Source organism: Cyclospora cayetanensis, unplaced genomic scaffold, assembly GCF_002999335.1.
Source record: "Cyclospora cayetanensis isolate NF1_C8 unplaced genomic scaffold, CcayRef3 CcayRef3_contig_48, whole genome shotgun sequence".
Taxonomy (NCBI): Eukaryota; Apicomplexa; class Conoidasida; order Eucoccidiorida; family Eimeriidae; genus Cyclospora; species Cyclospora cayetanensis.
The window spans coordinates 195,382-216,701 of NW_020312458.1; the positions used below are offsets into that span (position 1 = coordinate 195,382).

The 21,320-nt window shown below is 53.2% G+C and overlaps 4 protein-coding genes across 4 annotated transcripts; 2 read left to right on the forward strand and 2 right to left on the reverse strand.

The window, feature by feature from the left end:
* Window positions 1–299: 299 nt before the first annotated feature.
* On the reverse strand, window positions 300–3,955 carry LOC34621583. The gene is made up of 7 exons (XM_026334694.1): window positions 3,868–3,955; window positions 3,106–3,719; window positions 2,534–2,780; window positions 2,202–2,281; window positions 1,214–1,683; window positions 742–977; window positions 300–406 (listed from the first exon to the last, which is right to left on the reverse strand). The coding sequence occupies exons 1-7, from the start codon at window positions 3,953–3,955 to the stop codon at window positions 300–302; spliced, it is 1,842 nt and encodes a 613-aa protein (XP_026190479.1).
* Window positions 3,956–4,175: 220 nt separating this feature from the next.
* Window positions 4,176–6,380, forward strand: LOC34621582. The gene is made up of 5 exons (XM_026334696.1): window positions 4,176–4,377; window positions 5,426–5,536; window positions 5,740–5,865; window positions 5,963–6,037; window positions 6,208–6,380. Exons 1-5 carry the CDS (start codon window positions 4,176–4,178, stop codon window positions 6,378–6,380), a joined length of 687 nt encoding a protein of 228 aa, XP_026190481.1.
* Window positions 6,381–7,117: 737 nt separating this feature from the next.
* On the reverse strand, window positions 7,118–8,411 carry LOC34621581 (probable U6 snRNA-associated Sm-like protein LSm3). Its single transcript, XM_026334697.1, has 4 exons — window positions 8,387–8,411; window positions 7,873–7,958; window positions 7,405–7,488; window positions 7,118–7,192 (listed from the first exon to the last, which is right to left on the reverse strand). The coding sequence occupies exons 1-4, from the start codon at window positions 8,409–8,411 to the stop codon at window positions 7,118–7,120; spliced, it is 270 nt and encodes an 89-aa protein (XP_026190482.1).
* A 6,491-nt stretch (window positions 8,412–14,902) lies between these two features.
* Window positions 14,903–19,676, forward strand: LOC34621745 (serine/threonine-protein kinase TOUSLED). The gene is made up of 11 exons (XM_026334698.1): window positions 14,903–14,980; window positions 15,323–15,409; window positions 15,540–15,632; window positions 16,102–16,245; window positions 16,489–16,547; window positions 17,021–17,069; window positions 17,235–17,561; window positions 17,754–17,861; window positions 18,118–18,213; window positions 18,542–18,684; window positions 19,514–19,676. Exons 1-11 carry the CDS (start codon window positions 14,903–14,905, stop codon window positions 19,674–19,676), a joined length of 1,347 nt encoding a protein of 448 aa, XP_026190483.1.
* Window positions 19,677–21,320: the final 1,644 nt, after the last annotated feature.

The following is a 21,320-nucleotide window of genomic DNA, read 5'->3' on the forward strand; positions in this document are numbered from 1 at the left end:
AATTTGCAGAGGGGTCTGCTTTCTAGTATGAGGCCCCCTTCTGTTGCTAGTGCCGCCGGTGCAAGGGGTTCGATCCCCCGATGCACCTGCACCTGACGCTGTTGCCGTGGTGGCGTTTTTTGTAGCAAAGTGATGACTGCACCAGCAAGCCACCAGCGGCCGCAATTCTATGGCTTCTCTGCGGGAAGGGTCTTGAAAGAGTCTGTACGCACCCGAAAAGGGTCCTTCAGTGCATCAGAGGCCTAAGTGTAACGCACAAGGACTTTGCTCGCTCGTAAATGCGCACTCCCCCTGCTGCCCTACTTTCCCCCCGCCTGCTCTTCCAGCATTGTATGTCTCCTGGGGGCACCCTTGGCCTTCACGATGTCTCTGCCGTCATTGCAGCCACTGATTTTTCTCAGCGAAACTGAGCAGACAACGGCCAAACAGCCACACACAGCCACACACAGCCACACACACACACACACACACACAACGTTAGCAGCTTCTGCCTAGGGGAACAGACACAGATATCAGTTGCTGAGCCTAAAGTGGTTCGTCGGCTGCAGGCCAAGGAAGCCCTACATGCCCTCTCGACCACAAGTTACTATCTTGCGTCCTTCCCTCGCCGCCCTTAGAACACCAGCATAATCTAAAGGCTCCTACCGGCAGCAGAGAGCGCAGTGACAGTGGTGGTGAAAGCAAACAGAGCAGAGCAGAGCAGAGCAGCAGCAGCCGCAGCAACAAAGCAAAAAGTCTGACTGATGTCGGCAGTAGCGGCGTTGTATGGGTAGAGCGGGACGGTGAGGAACTCCGCGCCGTTGGGGTGCCTTGAGAGCTGCAGATCAAGGTGATTGATTTTGCAGGACGTGGAGTTTAGACTGCCCTTCACAAACGCCCCTGGAGGGTTTCCTTTGAGACGATGGAGGGCCTCGGCGAGTTCGAGCAGCGGCGGCTCGAAGCAGGCTTCTCGGAGAACCTCCCAGCGACAGAGTGACCTGCAGCACAGGCTCACCAGATAGACGCGCACAACACTGCTCGTGGCAGGCATCGACTGGGGGGACGGCCTCAAGAGTGGGAAGAGCAGCACCCGAGCGTCGCAACGTCGTCAGGACAGCGGCAAGAGCCGCGGCAAGTCCCCTGCGCGCGAAGCTGTTTCGGCGTTTCGCCTGGTGGAGAGTGTTTCTGCCAGAGAACTTCGTTTGGGCGGGAAATGTGGATTCTCTGCGCGCACCGAGCCCAAGGGTCCGCAGCAGAGAGGAACTGCTTCCACGTGTGTTGGTAGAGAAACTCGAGTCGAGGACTCCAAACTCTGCGATGTCTGTCTCTGAAGGCCGTGAGGGCCCTAGGGCCCCAGTGTGTCTGTACAGTGGCCTTAAGGGCCTTGAGCCTTATGAGTCCAAGCACGCGTCGGCGCTGCTTGATTGCCTCGTGCGAGACGGCCACGCCCTGCGGCTCGACAAGGAACTCAGCTGCAGAACTCCATGAATACATGGAGTCGGCTTGCGTCTTGGTGCAACTTCGCGCCACGTCCACCGAGATGAACGACACTGCAGAAAGCCACACATCTTTATTGCCATCGGCGGGGCACGTCCCCTCCTGCTCCTGCTGTGGGGGCTTCTCTTCCTGCTTTGCCTCCCCTTGGTGCTCCTGCTGCCCCTGCTGCGGCGGATAGTCGGTAACAACAGCAGACTCCCAAGTGATCTGCACGAAGTGAACAAACATAAACATGCACACATAAACATACATACATGAACACATACATGCAAACATACACATACATCATGAGATCACACACACACACACACACACACTCCTGCACACATGAACACACACATACATACATAAACACTCACGTGCACAAATAAACACACATGTACATATATACCTGCACACATGCACACTTGAACACATACATATACACACATAAACACGCACGTACATACACCCACACACATACACATTCATAAACACACATACACACATAGAAACGCACATATACACATGAACACATATACATTCATAAACACACATACACACACGTACACACACATACACACATAGAAACACTCACATATACACATGAACACATATTCATTCATAAACACACATACACACGCGTACATGACCACACACAGAAGTGGATAACGCTTCCTAGAGCAGGTGTTGCAGCGACAGCTGCTCAGTAGCAGGAGCAGTAGGTGCACTCTGCGGAGACCTACATTTATAGTGAGGTTGCGCGTTTTAATTGCTGGCACGTCTCTCTCGCTAGCAACCGACCAAGTTCCCTTTTGCACCCACACTGAGAAGCCAAGCAAGCCACAGCGCAGAAGCCCGTAGTGGTGGCTCCGGCGCCGTAGGGTGTAAACTCGCTGAGTTCAGATACCCCTTTACGTCATCTCTCCCCATCTCTATGAGCGTAATCCCCTTGTGGTCGCGCTCTGGTCATCAAGCAGGCACACTAGTCGCGGAACACAGCTCATTGAACGCAACGCTGGTTACCCAGCAAGCCAGCTGGCCGGAAGAAAATTTCATGCACGTGGCGCGTGGTCACCTCTACGAAGAGCTTCGAGCTCGCATCCTTGTTTGGAGTGGAACTCTTGTCTGTCAATTTGTACGATCTGAGGAGACAGCCTGAACTGCCGGGTCTCCACTATATGGATTTGTTGCTGTGGCAGCCACTGGCAAGTCACGTAAGGCGCCGGGCGATGCGTTTCAAGTGCTGCGGTTGCCTCGCTGTCGCTCTCGCGATAAAAGGTGATTTCGGTCGATGCAGCAAATGCGGGGGACTCGGGGAGCGTCTAGCACATACATGCAGACATTTACACGTACATAAATATATGTACATATATACAGACAGACACATCCATACATACTTACATCCATACAGACACATCCATACATACTTACATCCACACAGACACATATATACACCCCCACACAACAGACGCTGATCCCGGCAGAAGCTGAGACACCTGCATGCTCTTAAGAGCGGATGACGAGGAAGAACAGAGCTATAGGAGGGGCGACGGGACGTGCTTAGGTGCTAAGGCCAGTGGAGTAGGCATGCGAGAGGTTCTGAGTTGGACGGCTTGCGTAGCATTCGCTAGATCCCAGACTTCTTACCTGCCAGGTCCCACAAAGCATCGGAAGGGACCCCGCCTCCCCGTATTCAGGAAGGGATCCTCCCGTTTTGTGGTTGAGCGTCATGCGCGTCTCCTTCAGACTCTGCTGCATGCGTGCTTCAAGAGCTTCTAGGTGGGCGGGGAGAGGCAGTCCCACTGACGAGACGTGCTTGGCTTGCACCTTGCCTTCTGCTGGCGTCGCTGCAGCTCCTGCAGAAATGTGGCTCTCCTTAAGAGGAAGTCCGGCTGTATCGGACTCCGGAGAAGCCGCAATGGCTGCCGCTGTCGCCGAGTCAGAATAGGCTGCAGTAGAGCTCGCTGCATTCCCCGAAGCCTGGGAGCTCTCTGTTGCGGATGCTGCTTCTCGTGTTGCCTGCTCCTGCTCCTGCTCCTGCTTATGTTGTTCTTCCTCCGACCGATGGTGCTCGTCCTGCTGCTGCAGAGAGAGCGACAGCCAGGTACCCGGCTCTTTCCAGCGCGGCCGATCGGGCTGTAGAGAAGCATGCCGTTCCCTCGGATGCATCACACGCTGCGCTCGCTGCAACAGCGAGATACCACTGTCGACCTCGATGGTGGGGATATCTGGCCGTGACAGTGTCGAACCAAGCCTTTGCCCTGCAGACAAGTTCTTACATCTTGAGTCCTCCTTTTAAGAACCTCACGTGGGGGAGGGCGTTCCAGCCAATCGCCGTCGTCTAGTGTCTTCGGCGTGCGTAGATGCTGCTGAAAATCTGCTAAATGAGGGGTCAGAGGAAGACCTTACCTGAGAGCTGTACAGCCAGTAGGGGGACGGGAACCAGCAGAGCTGCTGCTGCCGCCGCAGCAGCAGCAGGCTTCCTTGGCAAGCGCATCTGAGGGCAAAGAGATCTTTCACGGGGTAACCCTCTAGACCCTTGCTGTTTCAAAGATCCTTAAGGACTTGCACCTTTCTACGGGGTAAGGGGCGAGGAGTAGCACTTACGACGCTATTGAAACACAGGTCCTTAGAAGCAGGCGTTGCAGCGGCAGCACAGGGTGCTGTCGCTACTGTACGGTTCTTGCTGCTGTTGTACCGCAGCCTGCACGTGTAGGATGCGGCAGGCGTTGCGTTGGACAGCTGCTGGCTCTGTATCAACTTGTCTTCGGCGCAGGGCTCTACGAGTCTTGCGGCTAAGAATAATTGGATCAGTGTCTATGGGCCAAACCAGGCCGGAATACCGTGGGGAGAAGGTTAGAGCTCAAGGTTCAGCGTTAAGGCTCGTTGGAACCATCGGTCGGACGACTCCGACAGGACGCGAGTGTACTGTCTAAAGAATCCTCAGGTTAAGCGTGAAGAGGTTTTAGTTTTGCGTGAAGGAAATGCCAAAGAGCGGGTTCGACGACCACAAGAGTTCTCAGAGACAGTTTCCCTCCTCTATCTGAGCTCTTCTGGGCGCGGCTGGCGCCGCCGCTCGTACTGAGGCTGCCCTTACTGCTGCTGCCTTGCCAGTTACCACTGCTGCTCATTCGGCGACAGTGATACACACGAAAAATAATAAATTTATTACACTATATTAGAGGAATTTCAGAATGTGCCGGTGATAGTGGCGGTAGCTGCGACTGTCGCAGCGGCAGTCACAGCATCAGCAGCAGTAAGGCTTCCGCCGCTGCCCCAGACAGGAAGAACTGCCGCAGGAGCATAAGCTCCTGCGGCAGTTCTTATATGCAAATCACGGCCTTGGAAAGGCATGTAAAGACCACCAAGACGTTGCACATCATGTTTATTTAAAGCAAAGGGAGAGCTTTCCCACAGAAGGTGCCCCTTCTGCATCCACACTACCTACAGCATCGCCTTCATCAGGCTTTCACGCAGTCCTACCGCATGCGGTGTTTGCAAGTGGCCTTCCTCTTCCCAGTTTGTTGGTTCGCGTCGAACCCCCAAAATTGTAAATAGTGAGCTGACGACGTTCAAGTGCGTTCCAGCTTGCCTCTACAGCGGAGCACTTTCCTGTTGCGAACTCCGGGGGCAGCAACTCCCTTGCAGCCACACTTCGGAAGGAGCTACTGCTGCCACTGTTACCTCACTCTTCAACTGTGAATATATGTGTCAGTAATAGGGAATTCTCCTTGACTGGCTCTGCTTAATCTACGCAGCATGCAAGGGGTTATGCAAGCTTCTTATCCCCGTATACCTTGATCCACAACTCCAAACCTCTATCTTCAGCCTTCCCGGTGCCCGTTGCGCAGCACATACCACATCTTGGTGAACAGCGCCTCAACGCGCCTCTCTGACTTCCTAGGGGTAAACGACTGAAGGCAATTCTAGGAGCAGCAGCCTTCCCAGCAGCACTGTACAATGGCAGCATCAGCAGCAGCGGCAGGCCGCCGATCGCTCTTCTTCCCTGGTATCGTTCCGGCGCTGCAGCGGCGTGCGATGCAGCTCCCCCTACCTCAGAAGGCAAAAAGCATAATCGGTAAACAATTACCCTTCCCCTGTCCTGTGTGCACATATATATCCACGTGTCAGGCGCGGGGGTTGGGGGGGAGGGGAAGCTGGAGTAAGTCTGCGTCGTATGCCTCCTCAATCGCGGCCGCATTAGCACATGCGCGTTGCAGAGATACACCGCCTTTCTCTGTAAGATTCATGACTGCGCTTCTTTGCACCTCTTCGATTCAGAACATCCAGCAGGACCCTTCACAATCCACTTCTGGGCACCGACGTTGAAGTGGGGGATTTCTATAGCCAACATCCTCGATATCATGGATAAAGATGCTGCGAGCATCTCTCCAGAGCAACAAATTGGTGCGCTCCTGCTGGTGGTGCTGTCGGTGCTGCAGCTGCTGCTGTGGCCAAAGCAACGCATGCGGCTGCCGCTGTACGGGGTGATTGCGTGTTGCAGCCGTGGCAGCGACGGGTCTTATATGGTCAAGATACAGCATGGTGATCAGGCCGAAGAACTGGAACCTTTTTAGCGGCAAGTCTGGGAAGCACGCGAGGGAAGGCAGGGTTTAAAGACTCGTGCGCTCTCCTCACGGGGATGGCGGTTGTTGCTGCTGCTGCGTCAGTCCGCTTAACAAAGTGCTGAAAGTGCTGCAAGTTGCAGTCGAGAGATGTAACGGCGTGAGATTCTGTTTTGATGTGCAGTGAATGTGGTCATGGCATTCACCGGCTGCCTACAGCTTGGTCGTGTGGCCTGTAGAGAGTACAAGGTCCGAACCGGCAGCTACAGCAACACCGCTCAGGAGAGCACAGAAAGCAACCCTCATGAAGATGGCACTCATAGCAACAGCAAGGATAGCAGTGCAGCCTCCGCATAAATCAAGACTGGCTTTGGGTCACTTGCTGCTGACCGTACCCTTTGATGAGGCAGCATACAACTGCATTATTTTCTAACAGCAGCGCCTCGCAGGCGCTATCAGAGTGAGCGAGGGTGACACCAGGGAGGAGAGGGGCGGGATGGGGGGAGTGCGGGTTGTGAGCGTTAAATTCAGGGCATGTTTCTATGGTGTCTTTTGCATCGGCAGCTCAGCTTTGCCGCGGCCTAGTGGCAGGTGTATACACTAGCTAGTTAGGGGGAGTTCAGTCTGACGCAGTAGACTGGCTGAGGCGCTTTGAGGAGGCCTCCTCCTGAAAAGGGCTTTCTGCGCAAGCTGTGGCGAGAAACAGCTGGCTTTGCAGAAATGGCCGTCGTCATGTAGGGGATAGGCATCCTATTCGACGGGGGGTGGCTCCCGAATAGCGGGAGGTCTTCTCTGTCAGGTCCTCTCACTATAACCGATAGAAATTTATGAGAGGAAACGAATCCAAACCAGCAGAAGGGAGGGGGGGCGAGAGGCTCACCAAGAGAAGATAGATACTGAGAGGCAGCAGCAGCTCTGACCACCCCACTGCAGTAGGGGCCTCCTTGTACCAAGGGGGAAGCGCACAAGATGAACCTTCAGAGGTGGGAAGAAGACCGAGAGACGAAATTTTCCCAGTTAGTTTGGAGGGGCCGTGAGTGCGTTGCGCAGCGGCTCTAGCTCAATGCTGTGGGAGTGAGCTGCCACCATGATCTCTACGCCTCGAGGGGCGACAGAAGCACAACAGCATCGCCTCTTACGAAAATGAGAGGCATTTTCCTGACCGTCTTCTGCACCCGCAGTAACACATTCTCATGCCTAATACCCCTAGAAGAGAACTGAAGCATGCAAGTGTAGGTGTTGGAGGCAGCCAGCCATGCAGTGCTCGCAAGGGGGTCTGGCGTGGGGGCCTCCTGGCGTCCACCCGTGGAAAACGTCAACTTGCACCTAAGAGTTAGTTTTCGCAGAAGTGCACGGGCTTGAGAGCCTGAGTGGAGCTTACGGAGAGCTTGTTTGTTGTTTCATCCACGACTGTAACTGTTTCCTCGGCGTCTGCGAGGACGAGATTGAGGTGGACATCATAGGCCTGTTTTGCGCGGAAAAAAATCCCAGCAACCCCACATTCACACAGGCATGCATGCGTATGAAAGTAAGCGAGCTTCCTTCCACACAGAGGAACAGCACCCTAGATAACACGATAATCTTCTGGGAAGGTGGCAGTTTGCTGCTAGGCGGAAAAATAGGGGAAGCGGCTGTGGAGGCTGCGGGTATGAACGCGAAAACAGAATTTGAAGCCTTCGCATGAATGCGATGCATACAGCGTGCTTTCTGTGCAAGGCTGCTAGACGAAGACCTCTGATGGGCTACACAGCAAGGGCAGGCGGGCAACACCTCTTCACAGAGGAGGAGGTGGCACCAGCAGGAGCAGCAGCAGCATACACAACACACTACATTACAGCACACGACGCACGTGGAGGGTTCCCTTCAATTGCCGTTCGCCTCTGCACTTGACAAAGACTGGCCCTTCCATGGAAAGACGCGCGATGTCTAGAGGCTCTGTGGAGGCAACAGCACAAGCAGGTGCCAGACCTACAGCAAGATAAAGCCGAGAGAGAACATAACGTCTGGGGAGAAGCTGCTGCAGCATTAACTGCATGCCTCGACAACAGTCGCACGGGCAGCCACGACACCGCAGGCTATGGGTGGGGTGTCTGAGCGGGAAACTTAAGGCCACTGCGTGCACTGGCGGCGTTCCTCCTTAAGAAATGCGCCCCCTTCAGCAGCCGTAGTGGCAGCTCCGCAGGCGTATGGAGTCGCAGCTGCAAGGCTTTCTTCACCGCAGTATGCAAGTGCAGTTTGGTGAATAGAGATACAAGCATCAGCTCTAAGGTTGCAGGTTTGCCAGTGTCGGTGCTAGCGCTGCCGAAGCAGCTGCGAAGGCTCCTCCTTCTAGTGATCCTGCTGCACCTCGGGTGTATATTCACCTTGCAAAACCTGCGCTGTCTTCATTTTCTCCTCTTCCAAACTTGCATGGGGCTTTCGACTTCTGGGGAGACTGGTGCACGACTTCGGGCTAAAGGGTCGGGATCTGAGGCTCAAATTAGGCTTGGAAGCAGAGTGGGGGGGGAAAAAATGCAAAGGGGCAGCTTTGCGCAGTGCGTGGAATGCTTGTGGACCTATGGCTGCATGCGCTAGGTATCCCTTGGCTGCGGCAGCGGATCGCATGCGGCAGCGAGCTTAGCAACGCGCGGCAGAGCTGCAAAAGGGTGGGAGGCGGCAACATGCTTAAATTAAGGGATCCGGAGTGTCCTGCTTAATACGCGCCAGGAGAAGCAGCAGTTATTGCTGTCGTAGAAGCAACAACAACAACCCCCCCTCCACCCCCCGCCTCCCGCTTGTACCAATAAACGCCGCGATCCGTTCATGGCGACTCTCCCTGAACGCTCGCCTCCCAACTGCGCAGCAGCCGCAGTCGGCCCCTGCCTGTAAGCAACACAGCATCACCAGCATCGAGTGCAGGGAAGGCGTTGAAAAGGAGGCAGCCGACGTGGGGAGAAGGAGCGGCAGCGGAGGCTTACTGGTGGGGGCGCTGCTGAATTACACTGCATCTCTGCACGACAATGCAGACTGCAGACGATGCGCCTTCGGCTGCGCTGGCAGCCGTCTCAGAAACGCGTTTTCACAAGGACAGAAAATTTCTGCGGGTGCACACGCAGAAGGGCCACCCCAGTCTGGCTCTTGTACATACGACTACAGGTCGAGCATATCTTATTCCCTCTTCCCGCTACCACAAGCACACACACATACACCCATACACGTACACACACTCATACTCAAACTCAAACACACACACACACTCATACACATACATTTACACGCACACCCTCATACACATACACAACCACACCCTCACACACATACACTCATACACGTACACACACCCATACTCAAACTCAAACACACACACACACACCCTCATACACATACACATACATGCACACCCTCACACACATACACAAACACACCCTCATACACATACACATACATGCACACCCTCATACACAGACACATACACAAACACACCCTCATACTCATACACATACACAAACACACACTCATACACATACACAAACACACTCTCATACACATACACATACATGCACACCCTCACACACATACACACACAAAAGCCCGATACCCTTTGGGCATGCACATTGCAATGAGCAATATCAGGAGCCACAGGAGGGTCAGGGTGTGCTGCGTGCGCGATGTCTCCCTTCTTTTGCAGGAGACGCCTACCCCCCCACCGCGTCCTTCCCTTTCCCAGCTGCAGGCAGCACCAGCGATGGCAAAGCGTGGCAGGCGTACCCTATACTGCCTCCTGCCTTTAGGGCTGCCGCTGCTCAAACTCTGAATATTTGTTTCCCCGCCGTCACTTCGCAAGTTTTATGTCCAGAGACGTCAGCCCGGCGCGCAGGATTCGCAGCAGCAGCAGCACGCGTTGGACGGGAGTTCTCCCGTCAAGTCGCGTCTGCAGCCGACCCCACACGGCATACGTGGATCCTCGTACATGCGCAGCAGCAGCAGCAGCAGCAGCAGCACCAAGTAGCAGCAGCGGATTCTCGCGATGCGTCTCCTAGAACTCCCAGTGCCTCCACCGTAGCAGCGGGAATCGCAGCACCAGAAGTCAACACGGAGGGGCACGACGCAGCGGCAACTCCCCCTTGCACACTTGCAACACGGCATGCACTCTTTCTCCAGCAATGGCGTTGCAACGCTGCCGCTCTGTTGGAAGCCCAGCACCTGCCCGAGTGGCTGCGAAAACGACTTGCCAGTGGAGCAGCAACAGCAACGTCGGGAGCAACGCCTTGCACAACACCCCCTGAAGAAGCTGCGCTTGCAGCCCTTCAGACAGCGCGGCGTGAGCTCGCGTCTCGCTATGCGTTCCTCATAGAGAAGAAGCACAGAAAGCACGATGAAGAGCAGTCACGCAGTCGCAGTAGCGGCAGCAGTAGTAGTGGCAGCGGCAGCAGTAGTAGCTGCAGCGGCAGCAGTAGTAGTTGCAGCGGCAGCAGTAGAACCCCAGAGGAGGTTCAGTTAGGTGTGTGGCACTGGCCCTCAACGCTGGCGCAGCAGCGGGAGACAGCCAAGAGTGTGGAAGCTGCGCTGACGGAGCAAATCAAGGCTCAACGTGTGAGACTAATAGTTGTGTTTTGTAGGGAAAATTTCGGTTGTTACTGCTGTGAATAGGTTTACATTTGTCTAGGTCGGCGTTACAGGGGTGGTCTGGCAAGGGGGGGGGCATGGGTAGATCGTCGAGCAGGTGTGTCTGTGTGTGTGTGTGTTATTTGAGATGCTGCTGCTTGTGTTGTGCATCGGGTGGCTGCTCTGCGGCATGCGTTGATTACAGACTTCCCAGCGTATCCTTGCGGCCAGAACGCACAAGTTGCCGCGTCTCTTGTGGCGCCTTCTCGCGGAGGCAAAGGAGGTGGGAAAGTTTGAATTCGCGAGGGGAAGCGGCAAGCGAGACGCTTTGACGGGTGCAAGTGGTAGCGTTGCATGAGGGCTGGGGGGGAGGGGGGGGAGGCGGTTCGCTTTGGAAGCGTAGCGATGCAGCGGCAGCAGGGGTCCTATCTGATGTGTATTGCGCTATGGGGGGCGGTTTTGCTGCTGTTGCAGGTCGAGAGGCAGCAGCGCATGGTGCTGTATGAGCAGAGTTCTCGGGTGTATGGACGCCGCGACGTCTTCGCAGACTGGAGTGGAGAGCATCACCGGATGCGCCGAGCCTTCGTGCTGGAGCTGCAGCAGCAACAGCGCGTGCTGCAGCAGCAGCAGCAGCAGCAGTTCAAGCAGCTGCAGCAGGAGCTTGAAAGGTGCAGACTCAAGGCGCAGCAGAAAGCCGAAACAGCGAAGGGGGAAAGGAGGAAGCTGGAGAGGCAGCAACACGAGCTAAGGATCCTGCAGCGGAAACTCCATACACGGAGGTGCGCGCGTAGTATCTTGGCGCTGCTAGTGCTGCTCTTAGGGTTCGTGGCTAGCAGGGTGGACGCGGCGACTCTCTCGCTGCTTTTCATGCTTTGTGGAAGCTTTGAGCAAGTGCTTTTTTCTTTACCTGCAGCTTGTGCTGGCTTGTTCAAAAAAGGCCTCTGCTGCGACTGCGCGCGCGGCTCTCTTCAGGCAGAGGAGACAGCAGCGCCAACTGCTGCTGCGGCACATTGGCCGCCAAGCTGCTGCATTGTTAATGCGCCAACCGAGTCAGCAGCAGCAGCAGCAGCAGCAGCAACAGCAACAGCAGCAGCAGCAGCAGCAGCAGCAGCAGGGCCTCCAGCAGAGGCTTGAGCGGCAGCAACAGGCTCTCGACGATGCACTTGCGCTGCTAGTAGAGACGCAGCAAGTGCTTGCAGACTCCTTCTCCACGGAAGACGAGCTTTTCGCTGCCGAAAGGAAGCAGCAGCTGCTGCAGAGGCAGCAGTACCTGCTGCTCATGTCTAAGCAAAAGCTACCTCAGCAACAGGAGCACCAGCAAGAGCAGCGCCAGCAAGAGCAGCATCCTCAGGAACTGCCTCCCAAACGACTGCTGGTTCCTGCAGGTGATCTGAGACCTCTAAGTGACTGCACCCACAGCAAGAAGTCGCTGCAGCTGCAGGATTGCGGAGAGCTGCGAATTTCGTGCTGGCGAGGCTCTAATTGTCTGCAGGGCCTGGCATGGGGGTTGCGTGCATGCGGCGAAAGAGGCTAGGTGAGGAGGGTGTCTGCCTGCGTGTCTGCTTGCATGCAGATAGCTCGACAGCTTCTCGAATGCCACCATTGAAGCGTCGCTGCACCGCCCTCCCCGAATGTGCGCAACAGCAGCAATCCTCTGCACACCCTGGACGGCGCTCCCTGCAGCAGCTGCAACAGCTGAATCTTCTCGCTTCGACGGAGTTAACAAGTCGCACTGCTACTGCGGGGGTAGACAGCCGAAGCGTAGGGGGAATGCGCCTGATGGTTCGTCCCCTGCACGGTGCTCCTTCGACTGCTGCTCGTCCGGCTCAGCAGCAGAAGGCAGACACCACCAAGGCATGCGTTGCAAGCTGTAGCGACACCCCCTCTCGGCCTTACAGCAAGCAGCAGCAGCAGCAGGTTTCAACGGGGGTACCAACAAAGCCACCTATGAAGCAGCAGCAGCAGCACCTCGAGAGCTCGAGCCTTATGATGGATGTGCGTTCAATAAAACTCTCAGCCAGCCGTTTCCAAAAACGCATACACAAAGTGCCAGCGCAGTGTTGGTGTCTTCCACCGTTGCAACCCGTGGCGCTGCTAAGCGACTGCGATTCGTAGCAGCCTTGGTCTGTGTGTGTCTGTGTATGTATGTATGTATGTGTGTGTGTGTGTCTGTGTATGTATGTATGTGTGTGTGTGTGTGTGTGTGTGTGTGTGTGTGTGTGTGTGTGTGTGTGCGTGTCTGTATGTTTGTGTATGTCTGTATATGTGTGTGTGTATGTGTCTGTATGTGTATGTCTGTATGCATGTGTATATATGTGTGTGTGTAGGTCTGTATGTCTGTGTCTGTATGTGTAGGTCTGTATGTATGTGTAGGTCTGCATGTATGTGTGTGTCTGTATGTATGTGTAGGTCTGTATGTATGTATGTGTGTGTGTGTGTATGTATGTGTGTGTCTGTATGTATGTATGTATGTATGTGTGTGTGTATGTATGTGTGTGTCTGTATGTATGTGTATATCTGTATGTATGTATGTGTGTATCTGTATGTGTGCGTATGTCTGTATGTATGCGTATGTCTGTATGTATGTCTGTACGTATGTATGTGTGTATGTCTGTGTATGTCTCTATGTATGTATATGTCTGTATGTATGTGTGTGTCTGTATGTATGTGCGGGTCTGTATGTATGTGTATGTGTGTATGTGTGTATTTATGTGTGTGTATGTGTGTGTCCGTATGTCTGCCTGTGTGTGTATATCTGTATGTATGTATGTATGTATGTGTGTGTGTGTCTGTGTGTATGTGTATGTGTGTCTATGCCTGTGTGTGTCTGTATTTCTGCATGTGTGTCTATATGTATGTGTATATCTGTATTTCTGTGTGTGTCTGTATGTCTGTGTGTGTCTGTATGTATGTGTGCGTCTGTATGTCTGTATGTATATGTATGTGGGTGTATGTCTGTATGTGTATGTATGTGGGTGTATGTCTGTCTGTGTGTATGTGCATATCTGTATGTATGTGTGTGTATGTCTGTCTGTGTGTATGTGCATATCTGTATGTATGTGTGTGTATGTCTGTCTGTATTTCTGTATGTGTGTCTATATGTGTGTGTATATCTCTATGTATGTGTGTGTATATCTGTAAGTCTGTATGTATGTGTGTGTATAGCTGTATGTCTGTGTATCTGTATATGTATGTCTGTACGTGTATGCCTGTGTGTGTGTATGTATGTATGTGTGTGTGCGTACGTTCACGTGCAGGAAGAGCAGCCGCCTTGCAGCAGCAGCAGCGAGAAGGGGCTGCTGGAAGGTCCTATGGCAGTAGCGGCATCGGAGTGCCTTCCCTTGCAGGAGACTGCTGCTCCTGACTGTAGCGGCGGTCAGATGCAGTACAGCAACATATCAGCGATAGAGACTGCTGGCGCTGCCGCTGAGGCTGCAAGCCACGCCAATGGAAGTGCAGCAGCAAGAAGTGCCTCGTGGGGTGCGATGGAGGGCAGCAGAAGCAGGAGCCGAGACAGCGGGCAGAGCAGCAGCAGCCACACGGATTCTTGGGGAAGCAGCAGTCGCAGCAGCAGCAGAAGCAGCAGCCGCAGCAGCAGCAACAGCAGAAGCACGTGGCGTGGAGGTGCTGAGGATGCAGTCCCCCTGATTCTGCAGGACGATCAGGCTGCTGCGGCTGCAGCTGCAAACGGTGCAGTAACAATTGGCAGATACACTGCCCTCCTGTCGGCAGCTTCTGCAGCGCTTGATCAGGAAGCACTTCAGCAGCTGGCGTGGCTCGATGAGAGACGGACGGACAGACCGTAGGTTGAACCCCCTGAGGTGTCCATGCAAGTGGGCAGCCACTCGTTGGGTGTGTCGATACACCACACAAGTGGAGCCCTTCGGCGACCTCTAAATTCCGTATATGTGTGCGTTGGGGAGAGTCTTGCGAGGCGCGGTGGTGAGTGGTGAAGGCTGCGCTTTTCATCGATGGGGGTGTGTGTTTATCAATGGGGTGTGTGTTTATCAATGGGGTGTGTGTTTATCAGTAGGGGGTGTGTTTATCAATGGGGCGTGTGTTTATCAATGGGGTGTGTGTTTATCAATAGGGGGTGTGTTTATCAATGGGGTGTGTGTTTATCAATGGGGTGTGTGCTTAGCAGTAGGGGGTGTGTTTATAAGTAGGGGGTGTGTTTATCAATAGGGGGTGTGTTTATAAGTAGGGTGTGTGTTTATCAATGGGGGGTATTATTTACGGCTCAGGGTCGTGCCTCCTAGCCAAGATCCGTATCGTGATGGATCCTTCTTCACCGAATGCCTCCACCTAGAGGTGAGTGGCGTTTCCCTGTTTCTGCTTTGGGAGCTGGTGAGAGGCTGATGGCATGGAGACAAGCAACAAGGCCATAGTTCAGTGCATACCTGTGCTTTGCAGACGACCCTCTTTGCGCTGCTGCGCGCGGCGGGTAGCGAGAATCCTCCTCCCCCCGACCTTACCCCAAACATCCTCCACGTACGTCTAAACACCTGAGCCTCTCTTCAAAAAACACCGGGATATTGCTTCAAAATAATGCGTAGAAGGCAGACAGACAGACAGCAAGAAGAGGGGAAGCAGGAAGCTTTTCTGTGCTCTCCGCGCATGGCCGGTATCACCACCACGAGTATTACTGACATGCCGCTGCCCTCTGTTTTACCCCTCGTGTTTTGCTCCATGTTGCGGCTGCCGTTGGTGCGCAGCTCAACAGACTGCTCCTAGACGCTAAGAGGCAGCTCGACGCTGGACGCTACCGACTCCTCAAGCAAATGAGGCTGCTGCTGGCGCAGGTGAGAACGCTGCGAGAACGGGCAATACTTGCATTGGCGGCAACAAGGTGCAGGGGGCAGAACCTTTTATCTGGGGGAGAGCAAGCCCATTAGAGCTTTTAGTGGGAGCCAGGGCTTTTTTTGCGTTCAGTCAAATTCTCCCTTCAACAATTTCTACCAGCTGCGGCGGGGGTATCGCCTGCTAAACATGCTTGGAAGGGGAGGCTTTGCCGAAGTGTGGGAGGTACTGCACCCTCTCTCCCTGTTGGCGCGTTTTTTATGCATCCCTCCTCATACACTAAACCTACCCCTACGCGCACGGCTGTTGGACGTACACTTCTTGTCAACAACCCCCACAGCGCTCTTGATAAATATATTTATATGTATGTTTGCTTGCCCGTTGGTGGAACGGTCCTGTGGACTTTGTCTCCTTCTTTCTTTTGTTCTTTCTTTCTTTCTTCGTCTTTCTTTCTCTCTCTGCGCTAGTTCTAATATCCTTCTTTCTTCTGCTCTCGGTTGCTTCCTGCTGCGTGGTCTGTGCTGACATGATAACGCCTCCCGCCAATGTTTTAGCGTCACGGGGATTTGGTGGGTAGATGCAAGTATCTGCATATATATATATCCATGTCTTTGTGTGTGGGTGGGTATTTTGATGTCTATGTTTTCATGCCTGTGTTTTGATTTCTATGTGTGTGTGTCTTCTTTTTTGTAAGGTATTCGATCCACTGACGTGTTCTGTGGCAGCCGCAAAACTGCATGTCCTTTCGGCCGTGAAGAAGGAGAGGGAGCGTCTTAAGATAGTTCGGCGAGTTCAGAACGAAATCGAAATTCACAAAGATATAAGACCGCATCCTTTTGTGAGCACCGCCCTTAAGGACAGTTTGCGGTGTAGCCCTTCCGGCTGTGCGAAGCCTGTGCAGGCGCACAGAGAGAATAGACACCGACATAAAGCTCAGAGACTTGGCCTCGAGGAACTACGCATGGTTTTAAAAAATTCAGCGTGCGGAAGAGGTCATCGCGCGTAGAGTTTGCAAACCACGAGAAACTAGAGTATGCGCTTCTAGGCTTCCGGTTTGGTGATGGGGGTGCGTGGGGCGCAGATCGTGGAAATGAAAGCGTGCTTTGAGATGGGTAACGACGTCTTGGCCAGCATCCTCCAGTTCTGTGAAGGTTTGATCTACAGAGACGCTAAACTTGAAACCCCCTCTTTTGCTGGCTAGCCATTCGCTGCTCTCCAGAAAAGGGCTGTCTCGCACACGAGGCAGAGCCTCATGAGCGGCCCGCCGAGCTTAGCCTTCCGCCATAATCCGTGGACGCATTTGCGAGTGCTGCGTTGACAGCAGCAGAAGTAACGCTGCCATCAGGGGGCGGTGTGTGGTGGCTTGCTGCTGCAGGGGGCGACCTTGATCATTATTTGAAGATTTCAGGACCACTTGATGAGCCTCTTGCGGCCCGGTGGATTCGGCAAATTCTCCAGTAAATCGACCCGTTGCACTTACACAACTCTCCTCCGAAGCGCCTTTGCAGCCTTCCTTGCACTCCCCAGTAGCCCCCTGCAGGTCGAGCCAGCAAGCTCGCCAGCGCATGCACGCACTGTCTGAGGCCAGAATCGCTTCTCTGTGCATTCTCCAGGGCCTTGCATTATTTGAAACACCAACCGAACGGAAGTATTTACCACCTCGTGAGCTTCGTCTACCTAGCGACCCTTCTGACGCTAGGGTGTCTGTCCACTGAACCCGGTGTTCAGGGTTGCAGATTCCCCTTAGAAACGGCATAGCACCCCCTCCGCCTGCCCAACTCCCCGCGTTTTCACGCATCAAGTGCACTGCGTGGTGCGTGGGTGTAGGACGTGAAACCTGGAAACGTGCTGCTGCAAAAAGGCAACTGCAAGCTGGCAGACTTTGGCTTGAGCTGCTTCGTCCCACGCGGAGAAACGCGGCCGTTCGCCGGAGGCGGCACTCTCTGGTATCAGCCTCCCGAGTGCTTGCTGCTGCAGCTGCACCAACACCACCTCCGGCAGAAGCAGCAGCAGCAACAACAACAGATCCCTCAGCAGCAGCAGCAGCAGATGGCAGGGGAAATGGGGAGGGAACATGTCAAGGGAGAACTCGCATCCACAGAGAAGCAAGAGCAGCGACTGGAGTTGCTTGAAGTGGTGCCTGCAGATGAAAAGGTCAGTTGCGGTTGCTGCGTTCCGATGCGGTGGTTTGTGCTGGATTCGCTGCAGGGTTGCTGCTGCCTTCGCATAGCACCTGCCTGATCGCTGCTGGTCTTAAAAACACAGCTATCCCACTGCTGCTGACTGTTTACTGCGCGAATGATGGCACCCTGTGGCTGCGTTTACTGACTGTGTTTGATGCTGCAGATCGACATATGGGCTGTGGGCTGTATTCTCTTCGAGATGCTTTTTAACAAGTGTGTGGATACTGTTCGGAAAGAAATTTCTGGAGCTGTTAATGGTGGTGGTGGTGCTGCTGCTGCTAATGGTGGTAGTCGTGCTGCTGCTGCTGCTGATATCGACGTGCCAGCTGCCAATGCTGCGGGGGCTTGCCAAATTTTGCTGGAGTAACAGCTTTTACGTATTATTTGGCCTGTTGCAGACGGCCCTTCAATCGGGTTCCCCATCAAGTGAGCGCCGATCCTTCGGGTGAGTACAATATATACCCACACTACCTGCAGGATATTTACGGCTTATGTTTGCGGCTTCTCTGTAAAATCCGTTGGTATAGATCGTTGCGCATTTTCTGTTAGAGCACATTATCGCCGAAGCAAAGAAGGGCCTTGTTATCCCCAAAGGACCCCGCAAGATTTCGGATGGAGCAGAGGTAGGAGATGATCGCCTGCAGCACCCTCCATGGCGGCACTAACAGCTGTCTGCTGCTGATATTGATGGTGATACTGCGTAGCGCAGCGTATAATCGCCGACGCAGCCGCCTCTTCTGCTACTGCTTCTGCTGCCTCTGCTGCTAGTTCTGCTGCCTCTACTGCTACTGGTGCTGATGCTACTTCTGCTGCCTCTGCTGCTGCTCCTCCTACTCCCACTGCGACTGCTGCGGCTTCTGTGGTTTTGCTGTTCGGCACGTTACTGAGGCCTCGCTCTTCGCGTGAGTGCGGAAGGGGGTGCTGCACCTGCTGTGGCCGTTGCTGTTGCAGGATTTACTGTACCGTCTATTAGCTTACAACCCAAGGGAGCGCCTTACTCTTGAAGAGGCCCTTGCCCACGACTTTCTTCAGAGATCCTCCGAAGAACAGGGGATAGCAGACCGAATAGAAGAAACTCTAGTTGCACTAGAAAGGCACTAGCGTTTCTCCAGTTGCTGCTATCGCCGCTGTGATACAGTGTGCAGCGACCAAGGCTGTTGGAGCGTCGCAACAGGGCGTGCTGCTGCAGAAGAACTCTCTCTAGTTAGCCAGGTGCTGCACCCAGACATGCTGACGAGCGGGAAGAGGATAGTCGAGAATAGAGGAGGGTGTCTGCTTACTCGCCTACTGTCTGAACTTGGCTTCAATTTTAACTGGTAGCTGGAGTACAGGACCTATGCAGATGAGAGTTGGGGGACACATTAAAACATAGCAAGTGCTTCGAATTACAGAGTCTGCTGGTCTTCTTAGGCTCGTGATAGCTGACTGGGAAGACGGACACCTCCAACAGCAACACTGAAGGCGCATACACGGGCACGAAAAGGCGCGTCTGCTTGTCTAGTATTGGCGTTTTTATTGCCTCTATATAATACCCCGTTAAAGCTTTAAGAATTAAGACCGCTCCTACTCTAGTTTGAGCAGGCCATACCGAGCCTCCTGCCGACAGCAAGAGCTGTCATGCTTAGCAGCGATCGACTCCGTGGTAGCAGTCATACAGCCCTCTTCGCAACGCATATCCCCTTGTTTGAGCTTTGAACCTATGGCTTGCTATATGTCTTCCAACATGTACCAGCATGCTTGTGCCCAACTCCGATCAGTTATTTACACGCGGCGAAAGTTTATAGTGCCACAGATCGGCTGGTGCTCCTTGGTTCTTTATTGGTTCCTTCTGATAGTCATTGTGGTGATATAGTAGTCCCCCTTCTTGACAAGCACATGAAAAATACTTCCTTTTTACCGTCCCTTAAAGCAACTGAAAGGCAGGCTCTCAGTAGGAGCCTGCCTTTGCAGCTCTGCACGGGGCCAAAAAGTTGCAGCTAAGGCCGAGAATTTAGTGCAAGCTGTAGTGGAGCCTTTCTTTGCTCATCGCGGAACTGGAGAAGATATCGAATCAACATTAACTCGACAGCATATGTGCGATTTGTGAAGGTCTTCCTTTCTTAGAATACAAATCTGCACTTCCCTAGAGCATGTGAATCATAGCTGTTCCTTGGTGTAGTGTACGTTGCGCGAGCTGTCGGAATGAAGACCATTCCAGAGAGTAGGAAACGGGAAGAGGCAGTGTTCTGCGGTTGGTGAGAAGCCTCCTTGCTTTTTAGAGCAGCAACGCCTTGAGCTACCATAAATACTTCGGTGAAACGGATAGCAAATAGGATAATGAATGTTGCAAATGTTGATACAGACCTGGTGGATGGAATCCTACACTGACAGCCGTGAGCTTGTTGAGGTCCACAGCAACAGTCATGCTTGCTACGTGTTTCATTTGGGGGGCAAAGTTAGATATACACTTTTTTACTAGACAGGTGATACCTAAATAGGGTTAGTATAAAGTTGCGTGTGTGTTTTGTATGTCCGCATATCTCATTTATCGCAGATTACTCTAAGCTTGATACAAGAAGACGCAATGTTGTGTATGTATGCGTTAGACGGTCCGTGCGAGTAGCTGTAAAAGTTGGGAGTGCTTAGAATGTGCAGCTGCATGCACCCTACGTTCCCTTTGCCTCTCATGTCGAAGATCTCGAGGGGTGGCGGCAAGAAGACAGGAGCCTTCTTCGAAACACGTCTGAACAATCTAGTAAGTTTGTAGTGAGTCAGCAGTTAAGGAGCGGTGCTCTATGAAGCCACAGATTTGAAAATAATTCTTTTCTCGGAGCGACTGTGAAATCGAATGACCTGTTTTCCTGATAATGCCAGGCAGCATCTGAAGCGTCTAATTACCTCATTTGGTCTTCGTGCTGCTTTCCTGCATGGTAGCGGGAATAGGAATCTTTGATACCCACAAAGGAAATGCTACCGTTACGCATGCGTACAGCCTTACACACTCCACAGCAGGAACTCCTCCCTTCCTAGCCTTCACGGAAACTGAGCATAACAATAACATACGCAATGATGATACTAGAGCAGCATCTCAGGAACGCCCCAGCAAGTCAAAATTACATCCACCTGAACAATATTGAGTAGGGAATTCGATCCTAACAAATCCAGGGTATTTGTTTATTTCAGTGAACGTCCAGGGTCTCTCAATAGCAGCTATTACTTCTACCAGAGAAGTTGCAGTGATGGACTTGGGCCCAACAGGTTCAAAGGCGTGTGTACAAGTGCTTTCTATTAGAGTAAATGGGTTACGGTAGAAATGTAAGCACTGAGTACGGCCCCATGCGCTACCGAAGGCTTTCAAGTTTGCCTAGCATATTCCTTCCTGGCAACAGTTTTGGTGGACAGAGTACCAATTATCCGTGCAGACGCAAAAACATGCACACTTTTTCAAATAAACCTTTAACGTCGTGCCTTGCCTGTGATATGACGTCACCTGGACGGTAGCGTCGATTGATGGCAGTTTGGCACCATGCCCACGCAGGCTTCCACGAAAGCACACCTGAGCGATGCTTAATAGGCGACCTTATACCTCGAGAAAATATTCTAAGAAGACTGGCTTTATTTAAAGTGACTAATTCTTTCTTTGGAGCTGGATGAGCGAGCTATCAAACAGCTGCAACGCTTCCAGCTTCGCCCATCACGCAAGGAATTTTAGGAAAACCCAATATATTGCAAGTCACCAAGCTCAAGCAAC